This window comes from Chelonoidis abingdonii, chromosome 16 (genome assembly GCF_003597395.2).
Source record: "Chelonoidis abingdonii isolate Lonesome George chromosome 16, CheloAbing_2.0, whole genome shotgun sequence".
NCBI lineage: Eukaryota > Metazoa > Chordata > Testudines > Testudinidae > Chelonoidis > Chelonoidis abingdonii.
Genome location: NC_133784.1, coordinates 25,916,437 through 25,926,792, shown reverse-complemented (window position 1 = coordinate 25,926,792; position 10,356 = coordinate 25,916,437). Strand labels below are relative to the sequence as shown.

The window sequence follows — 10,356 nt, the reverse complement described above, 5'->3', positions numbered from 1 at the left end:
CCGCGGGGAGCCCGCCCCAGGCAACAGCTGCTGCTGCGCTCCTGGACCCTGAGAGGCTCCGCCCCTCCTGCGCTCGAACCGTTCTCTCGTCTCCTATCTTCGCTTCTGCATCCCCTTGTTAAAGGGCTGCTAAGCCCCGCCCCCGGCTGGTCTTCCGGTTGGCTCCTCCCCTCAGGTGCGGCCTCCACCAATCCGGGGCGCGTTGTTATGTCACACGCCTGTGGTGACGTACCGCGCGAAGCGTGGGGGGTTGGTGGGTGCCCCGCACCGGAAGCGCGAGGCGCCCGCGGGGTGCTCGGTTGGTGTCATGAGTCCCTGAGGCCGTCGCGCGCCAGGGTGCCTCGCCATGGGGGGACCTCCCGCTTTGGTCTCCGCCAACGGCAGCCTGAGCCTGACAACCCGGCCCGGCCGCCTCGTTGTGTCCTCCTCGGGGGCCGGGCCTGGGGACGGGAGCCGGGGCTGCGAGAACGGGGCCTTCATGGACAGCTTCGGTATTTTCCTGCAGGGGCTCCTGGGTGTCGTGGCCTTCAGCACCCTTATGCGTGAGTGACCCCTCCCCCCTCCGGGCCTGGCTCCGCGACCTCTTCCTCCTCAGGGCCGGTCTCTCTGGCATCCCGCCCCCCCGGGGGCCGGCGTAACGGAAAAACGGCAGCCGTCCAATTTTTCTACCCGTAGCAGTTACCGCCATTTAAGTCACTACACCGGCCTCCCTGGCACCCCCCTCGCGGCAGCGACCCTTATCCTCCCCCGCCCCGCTATGTGTGATTTCGGGGACCGAGATGCCCTGCCCCCTCCTAACACCCCTGTGTGTGAGTGACTTTTGGGATCTAGGCCTGGTTCCTCTTTCCTCTTCCGCCCCCGGGTGACCAGATGTCCCGATTTTATAGGGACAGTCCCGATATTTGGGGCTTGGTCTTATATAGGTACCTATTTACCCCCCCGCCCCACCTCCTGTCCTGATTTTTCACACTTGCTGTCTAGTCAGCCTGCTTCTCCCTCCCCCCCCCCCCCGCATTCTGTCTCCTCTCCCAGAGCCTGATCTGATCTCCTGTATCACCTTTTTCATTAGTGAGCCTGTCTCCAGGACCACTCACGGCACCAGGGTGTAGCCTGGGTTCCCCTTACATCCATCAGGCACTGCTTACACACCTATTACCTTCTTATGTGAGTGAGACACCTTCTCCACAGATACCGGGGTTGCCCCTGCCTTGACTCTTCTCCCATTTAGCATCCCTTGACATAAATGTCTCTCCACAACTGAGGTCCGGTTCTGGTTTCCCACCCTTTCCTCTTCAAGCAGTACTGTCTACTTGTCCTCATCCACCAGCCTCATGCATCAAAAATGCATGTATTTCCTTATTATACTAAAAACAAATATCACTAGTAGTAAAAAGCTTTAAAAATCCTGTTTGCCTGGTGCTGTTAATGCTCACTTTATTTCTTGTATTTGTTTGTTTGTATAAAGGAAATCAATGCAATCAGTGTCACTTGTTTAGATTGAGTCTTGCTTTTGGGTTCTGTTTTATAGTGCTTGGGTGACAATGTCCCTTTAATCATTTGCACCTGCATAATATTGTGCTTTGTGAGGGGGATTTAAAATCTGGTCAGACTTTTTTCCTATCTAAAGAGTCTCTTATATGCTGTTGTCCTGATTCTGTGAATATAAGGGATGGTGCCACTGTTTGTCTGCTGCCTTCTCTTATTTGTGTTGGCCACTTTTTTCTCCAGTACTGTATGTAGAAAATAACATCACTGGTTTCCTTTTTAAGCATTGATAATCTAGTGGAATTTTTTTGCAGAAACTGTATGTCCCTTTATGGATTGTATGTGCTTCAATAATGATTGAAGTGTGTTTCCTAATTCAGAATGATGTGATCTCTTCTCCAAAAACAAATTACCCTTTCCCCAAAAGTTGGTATTTCACACCTAGAATTTGATCATCTTCCTTTCCACCGTGTTGTAATAATTTCTTTATTTCTATTTGATCTACTAGATAAAGAATCTTGGTTCTTTATTTGTCTGAAGGAACCTGCCACAACAAGATACTAAATTAATGTTTGCACTAGCAGTTTTGTAAGTTTAGCCCCTGAACAGCTACTGTAATGCAGACGAAGAAGTTGCTTACGAATGAAAATGTACTTCAAGCTGACATCTTGTGATCATTGAGGGATTGGGTCTTGATGCAGTGGCACAAGCAGTCTGTTCTGAGACTGTTTTGTTTCTGGGCTTGTCAGATGTATAATTTCTCATTCATTGAGTGAGACAAAATAACTGCACTACCAGCTTTTGGCTAGCCCAGGAACCTCAGGGATGTTGTCAGTGAGCTTGCATGTGTGCGCACTTTCCATGTACTGTTCTCAGCTCTGCTCGGATTGCTGGTTCAGCAAATCTTGATAGTACTATCCTTTGTAGTTAAGTACTGGAGGCTTGAATATCGTTGCCTCAGTAGCGCTGTTTAGGCTGCTCAGTGCTTCAGTGTTAATAGTAGTGCAGCATGTTAGTTCAGCAGACCTCGATGTTACTCATAAAGGAACACCACAGGCACAGTTCAGTGGCAGAGGTGCTGGGCCAGATTTATTGTCAACGAAGCATGGTACTAGCTCCCCGGATCAATGTCTATAGTTACACTAACACATGTATGCTTGTTACAGTGGACTCAGCTCAGTCAGTGGTGGGATTTTCCACTGCTCCCTGGACTGGACAAAGGCTTAAAGTGAAGTACCCTGACATTTATCAGCTGAGACAAACTGGAATACACAATTTACACACCACTTTATGTATTTCATGACCTCTGTTTATTACCCCCCTTCTTCCTAATATCTTTATTGTTCTTTCAAGCCATTTTATCTTGAACTAGATTAACATGTCTGTACTAGCTAAAATATATTTGTGTAACTATCTAGTGCCTAGTACACTAACAGCAGCTTTGCCAAGTTCATGTACCGGACAGTGAACTTGTAAACAGCTGTTTTAATACATGGCCTGATTTTAGTTTACAGCCTTTGGTTCAGACCTCAGATCTGGTGTGCGTGCTTGTGCGCTGGTGTCTCTTTCTCTGTCTCTCACAAGGGGGCAGTAATCTTAGTAGGTTTTTTAAAATTACTGACATTCTTTCTAAAGTCACATTTGGTTATTCTAGGTGCATTAGTGAGAAATACTCATTCTGGCTCTTATCAATGAAAAGCCATATATCAAAAGAAACCAGAACTGCAGTATGTAAGATGCATGAATAAATATTCCAACTGGAAATGTACATTTTTTTAAAGATATTGCTTGAAACCTTTTTCTTATTTCCTGGGAACGTTGGCACTCCCTGGAAAGATAAGGAAAAGGGGGTTGGGGGTGCGACACTTACCTGAGGCTTCAAGATGGGGCGGATCGGGGGGCTTCCACATGCTTCTGCCCCCAGGCACCACCCCTGCAGTGTCCCATTGGCTTCAGGGGCACTCAGGGCGTGAGCAGTGCATGGAGGCAGAGGGACAGCCCTGGGCCGCTGGGAGGGGCCGGCAGCCACTGTAGCCAGCAGGCAGATGCAGCTCAGTTGTGCTGCCGGGGCCCCTGAGGGGGGAGCGGCAGGTGGGGCCAAGGGAGAGACTTAAATTCTGCTTAAATTCAGATTCTTGCTTTTTACAATTTTTATTATAAAATGGTGTCTGATGCATTTCTTATTTACTAGGTAATATTTGCTTTTTTTGTCAAGCTATATTTGATGGAAATAGGAATTTGATTAGAAGTGCACAAAAGCAGCATTTTAAATTTGTTTTTATTAGTTAAATAAACTACCTTAAATGTTTTGGATACATAAGGCAAAAAGTAAGTTTATTAAAGCATGTCTTGCATTTAAAACTGTTTTATTAAAAGAAGTATTAACTGTAGTTAGTCAATAAAGGGATTGTTTCTGGTCACTATGGGCTAGATTTTTAAAAGTATTGAGTCACCAAAAGATGCAGACAGGTGTTTTTGAAAATCCTACTAGATACTTGTCTGCATCTTTAGGTGCCTAAATGCCTCTGAAAATCTGGCCCGTGTCCTTCAAGTTTTTAGAATTAGCTCTCATCCTCTCCCTCCTGGCTTCTATTTAATAGACTGAAAGGAAAAAACACACTTTCTTATTTTTGCAACTCCCAATTGGTTTCTCTACTTTGAATGCACTAGCCCAAATGAAGTATTCTCTGCACCTGCTAATGAAACTGAAATCAAAAGTAATTCACTGTAAAGCTACATAGCTGTTGTATTTGTGTTGCTGACACTGTAGAGCTGTTTAAATATTTTCATGTTATGATCTTAAATGTACTTGTAAAGAGCTTCAAGAGCAGTCTCTCATTAGGTCTTCTTAGTGATAAAGGGCTTGCAAGTGGTGTGGTGAGTAATTTATTGTGTTATTCCCAAACAAATGAAACATTAAGATGCAGGTATGGTTGAAAAATGTTATTAGGCCTTTGTAATTATACAAAACCCAATGTATGAAAGACAAAGTTTAAAAAATAAATAAATTACTGACTCGACGTCCCTACCTTTGACAAACTACCTTATTTTGCTGTGTCTGAGTTCTGTCAGATTATATTAAAAATATATGGCATATGCATTCATTGTACATTTTGGAGGGTTGATAAATTATTGGCTTCTTTGATATTTAATGAAATGGTGACTTGAGTTTTTCTGGACATTAAAGAACAGTAAGAAACAAGATGTCGCGCCTGTTAATGAATGGTTGAAATGGAGAAAGATCCCTGGATCCTTTTGTAACAATGTTGGGGGTGGGGGGTTGGAGGGTGGTTGTAGTTCCACAGGTAACATACTGAAGTTATGGTCAGTGACTCTGTTTATCCTTACTGTATTTGTGGTATATTAGGTAAGGACTTCTGGCTTTTGTTAATTGGTAGGTAATGGGTATCACTATTGGGTCAAAGTTAAGTAAGGATTCTTTCTGAAGTTTATTTTCCCTATAAAATGGATGCATTTATTAATTTGTGTGTGAGAGATGCTTTCTCTATGCTTCTGTAATTCATGTAGTACTTAAAAGAAAACAGCTTAGGGAAAAGTGCTTAAAAGAATTAGTTTACCCTATATCTCATTATACAGCAAAAATTTTCCAACTAGTCAGCTGCAAGTAAAATATGTTTTTCTTCCTCTCATTAGTGACTGAACATCACATTTGCTAGGGAGTGTACGGTATTTTGATTTCAGGACTTTTTTTAAAGTCTCCAGAAGAAGTGGATTCTGGGATATCCTACTTTATTTATTTTTTTAAAAACTAATCTCAATAGGAATACTTGAAGCACCTTGATCACAATATGCTTTCCAAATTAATAGGACTGTCAAGTGGTTAAAAATCAAGCGAATAATCGCACTGTTAATTAAATATTTTGGATGTTTTCTACATTTTCAAATATATTGATTTCAATTACAACGCAGAATACAAAGTGTACAGTGGTCATTTATATTTATTTTTGATTACATATATTTGCACTGTAAAAAACCAAAAGAGATAGTATTTTTCAGTTCTGTAGTGCAATCTCTTTATCATGAAAGTTGAAATTACAATGTAGAATTATGTACAAAAAGTAACTGCACTCAAAAACAAAACAGTGTAAAACTTCAGAGCCTACAAGTCAACTCACCCTATTTCTTGTTCAGCCAACTGCTCAGAGAAACAAGTTGTTTAATTTGTCTATTTCTGGTTCACCTGAAAGTGAGAACAGGCATTCACATAGCACTGTTGCAGCGAGTGTTGCAAGATATTTACATGCCAGATACGCTAAAGATTTATATGTCCCTTCATGTTTCTACTGCCATTCTAGAGGACATGTGTCCATGCTGATGATAGGTTCTGCTCGATCCAAAATAGTGTGGACCGACGTGTTCATTCTCATGATCTGAATCAGATGCCGCCAGCAGAAGGTTGATTTTCTTTTTTGGTGGTTTGGGTTCTGTAGTGTTGCTCTTTTAAGACTTTTGAAAGCATGCTCCAAGCCTCATCCCTCTCAGATTTTGGAAGGCACTTCAGATTCTTAAACCTTGGATTGAGTGCTATAGCTATCTTTAGAAATCTCACATAGGTACCTTCTTTGCATTTTGTCAGATCTGCAGCAAAAGTGTTCTTAAAACGAACAACATGTTCTGGGGTCATCATCTGAAACTGCTGTAACATGAAATACATGTCAGAATGTGGGTAAAACACAGTCGGAGACGTACAGTTCTGCTCCAAGAAGTTCAGTCACAAATTTAATTAGCACATTATTTTTTTAGCGAACATCATCAGCATGAAAGCTTGTCCTCTGAAATGGTGGCCAAAGCATGAAGGGACATACAAATGTTTAGCATATCTGGCATGTAAATACCTTGCAATGCTGGCTACAAAAGTCCCATGTGAATGCCTGCTCTCACTTTATGGTGGCATTGTACATAAGAAGTTGGCAACATTATCTCCCCTCAATGTAAACAAACTTGTTTGTCTTAGCGATTGGCTGAACAAGAAGTAGAACTGAGTGGACTTGTAGGCTCTGAAGTTTTACATTGTTTTGTTTTTGAGTGCAGTTATGTAACAAAAAAAATCTACATTTGTAAATTTCATTTTCAAGATAGAGATTGCACTACAGTATTTGTATAAGGTGAACTGAAAAAATCTATTTTTATCACTTTTACAATGTAAATATGTGTAATAAAAATAATATAAAAGTGAGCAGTGTACACTTTGTATTCTGTGTTGGAATTGAAATCAATTGAAAACAGAGAAAAACATCCAAAATGTTTAATAAATTTCAGCTGGTATTGTATTGTTTAGCAGCGCAATTAAAACTGCGATTAATTTTTTTAATTGCCATTAATTTTTAAGTTAATCACATGAGTTAACTGTGATTAATAATTGGTCTGCGTAAGTTTGGTCAATTAGGAAAATATCTTATATTTTGGAGGGGAGAGAGCTGTATGTAGGTAATCAAGCATCTCACTAAAATCTACGTAAACTGACTGAAAATATTGTGATTTAACAGTTAATATAACTTTTTCTACTAAGAGTTTGTCATCTAGAAAATTTAACAGATGATGTGTATATGTACTGTTGAATGTTCATTTGAGTGTCACTTGCTGAGCAGCTTATATGGGACAAATAGGCAAACTAGCAAACTAGCTTTGTTTTAGTTCTCTTACTTAAGTGATCTACTACAACTAGACTTCCATTAGGCTTCCTGTGAGATTCCCTATCTCATGGAAAGCAGACTAGAAATCAAAACTTTTTTTATGATCATGAAGAGTTACTGGTTTCAGAAACCTTCTAAGGCAGAGGTGGGCAAACTTTTTTTGGCCTTAGGGCTAGATCAGGGTTGCGAAACTGTATGGAGGGCCGGGTAGGGAAGGCTGTGCCTCCTCAAACAGTCTGCCCCCTCCCACTTCCTGCCCCTTGACAACCCCCCTCAGAACCTCTGACCCATCCAACCCCTCCTGCTCCTTGTCCCCTGATCGCCCCCTCCTAGAATCCCCCACCGTTAACTGCCCCCCTGGGACTCCAACCCCTATCCAACCCCCTCGCTCCATGTCCGCTGACTGCCCTGACTCTTATCCACACCCCCACCCTCTTGACAGGCCCCCCCAGGACTCCCACACCTATCCAACCCCCCTGTTCCCCATCTCCTGACCGACCCTTCCCCCCAAACCTCCGCTCCATCCAACCGACTCTGGTTCCTGTCCCCTGACTGCCCCCCGGGACCATCTGCCCCTTATCCAACCTCTCCCCCCCCCCCCCCATCCCTCATCCTTACCATGCCATTCAGAGAAGGATGTCTGGCAGCTACACCACTGGGCTGGAGCACAGTGAGCTGCGGCTGTGAGGGAGGGGCCGAGGCGTAGCCTCCCCAGCCAGGAGCTCAAGGGCCAGGCAGGACAGTCCTGCAGGCCGGATGTGGCCCGTGGTTTGCCCACCTCTGTTCTAAGGCATTTTGTTCTTAGGTGTTTTTCATGGTAACTTTCTTGCTGATTTACTGTGATTGGGGGAGGGAGGGGAATACTATTTTTCCTAACTCTGTGGTGTTTTAAAAAATCAGTTTTGGATGAGTAGAAGACAGTATGGATTGAGTAATGGAATGTACTGTTGTAAAGCTTTGAACGTATAAAAGAATGGATTTATTGAAAATATGCTAACTAATGCAGAAGCCTTAAAAGCAGTATAACTTTTGTTTTCATTAAGACAAGTGGATAAATCTGCTACACAGCATGCTCTAATTAAAATTTTCCCGAGGAATTACTGCTTTTGCTCTCTCAATTCTTTTTAGAGCTTTTCATAGCTGTGTCCCTATTTGAGGACCATGGACAGCTCCTCTTACGTTAGGACCTCCAGAACCAGTTTCTGTGTTTGTACTACAGTAGCTTACAGAGGTCTGAGTCAGGACTTGGTCGTCCTAGTCATTGTACAGAAAAGTAGAATAAAAACTCACCCCAGAGCGCTCATGACCTAGGATAGAAGACAAGACTCAATAGGTGGATGATGGTGGGATGGGGACTGATATTGGTACAGTTGGTACATTTGAATAACTTAGTAATCTCTGGTCAAAGTAATTGGGTGGCTACCTGTAACTAACTATATTAATGTTCTAAGCATGTTTGTATAAAATATGGGGGTGGAAGGGTGTTAGGTTCCAATATTAAACTTACAGGCCCCATAGAAGATAATGCATCTTCTTGTATATTTATATCCTAGATACTAATATATTGACTTTTAGGAAAATACGTGATCCTTGAGTTGTTTGTGTTTGGGGGAGACCCTGTAGCTAGCTCTGTTTGCTTAGCTCCAGTACAGAATTTAAAAATGATGTTGCAGAGATGACAGACCGGCTTTATGCATTTCTGCCAGTATTGACTAAAAGTAACTTGGTATTATTTAGTCCAATTTCAGTTATAACAGCTGTTTTTCACTTGAAATTCTTTGCATGATGTCTGAAAGCATTGCTTTTACTATAGGTTTTTATAGTACTTTAATTGGTAAATTAAATACTTGATAGTGGAATATCATGAAAGGTCTAGTACGGTTAAATGCGGCATATTTCTTCCAGATAACACTTTGGTCATGTCTACAAAGAGTAAAAATAAACTTTTTAAAACAGGGTCTTAATACTGTGCCTAAATTACGCCTGTCACTAATGATCTGAGACCCATGTTTATCCCATTAGGAAAATGTAAAGCATTTGCACATCATTGCTCAGTTGATTGCTGGATATAATTATGCTCCCAGATAATAAGATTGCTCTAAACATAACTTTGAATATCATTAACTTTGTAAAGTCTTTTAAATGTGCAAAATTGACAGAACAAATCATCTTTTTTGCTGGTATTTGATACAAAATAAAACACAATATAAGGGGAAAACATCTGTGAATTATTAGCACTTGATAGGTTAAGTAGAAGTTGAGGAGAGACTTGCAGTGTTTAACTTCAGGTAACTTCTTGACAGTGATTATCAGCTAATCATACTCGCTTATCAAACTGCAGAATGAGATTGTATTTCTACTTAACATTTTATAATTCAGTTCCCAAGAGGTTGGCTTGTACAACTGTAGATTATATATTTTTGGCTTCTTCTCTGATGTTAATTTCATGGTTAATAAGATTTGATTTAAACTAATCCTTATCAAGGTATTTACTGTGTGGATCCTTTTGACAAAATGAAAATGGATCTGTTCACCACTGCCTGCTGACTGAATGTGCAAAGAAAATAAATGCTTGAAACATTAGCTTTGTCACAGAACATAGTTTTGCTCATCTATTCTGCCAGCATTGCAAAATTATTCCCAGTATAACTGATGGTGGTATTTCTTTCAGTGAACTGAGCATAAGTTTACAATTCACATAAGAATGGGTATGCATGTGATATAGTGAAGCAGTGAATTATTAAAATTGACAGTTATTCTATATGTCACATGTTTGCTTTTCAGGTATTCTAAGGGTCATGAAAACACTAAAGCTACTACTGTGTATCTCCAGAACCTGCTCCTTAATCCTTACTAGTTTCTAGAGTTCACAGTGGCTTTATATCGCTTAGTGTTATAGTGCTAAATACTGCACCAATATTTTGCTTTCTGTTACGTAATTCATTCCTGGAGGGATATGGATCAACATTCACGTTGCGCTCCCTGTCAGTACCTGGCCCAGGCTGGGGAAGCTAATGATCCAAGCAGCGGACCAAAGTCATTGATTAATCCTGGTCATGTGCCACGTTGCACATATGCTAAGAGGAAAATTCATTCATGCTTTGCTGATCAGTGACTAGCCTGGGCCAGAAGGCCAAATTGTGCTTTTTTACGGTTAGGTAAATATAGAATAGCTCTATTGATTTCAGTAAAGGAGTTGAAAAGGAATACCTCTCTA

At 41.5% G+C, this 10,356-nt stretch overlaps 1 protein-coding gene across 1 annotated transcript in view; it reads left to right on the top strand.

Moving 5' to 3' along the window:
* The first annotated feature begins 244 nt into the window (after positions 1-244).
* The window catches only part of LOC116839690 (musculoskeletal embryonic nuclear protein 1-like), a 94,773-nt gene continuing 84,661 nt past the window's right edge, over positions 245-10,356 (top strand). Inside the window, exon 1 of the mRNA XM_032805811.2 lies at positions 245-542. Within this exon, the coding sequence (XP_032661702.1) occupies positions 347-542 (196 nt within the window). The 5' untranslated portion in view covers positions 245-346. The remainder of the gene's footprint in view (positions 543-10,356) is intronic.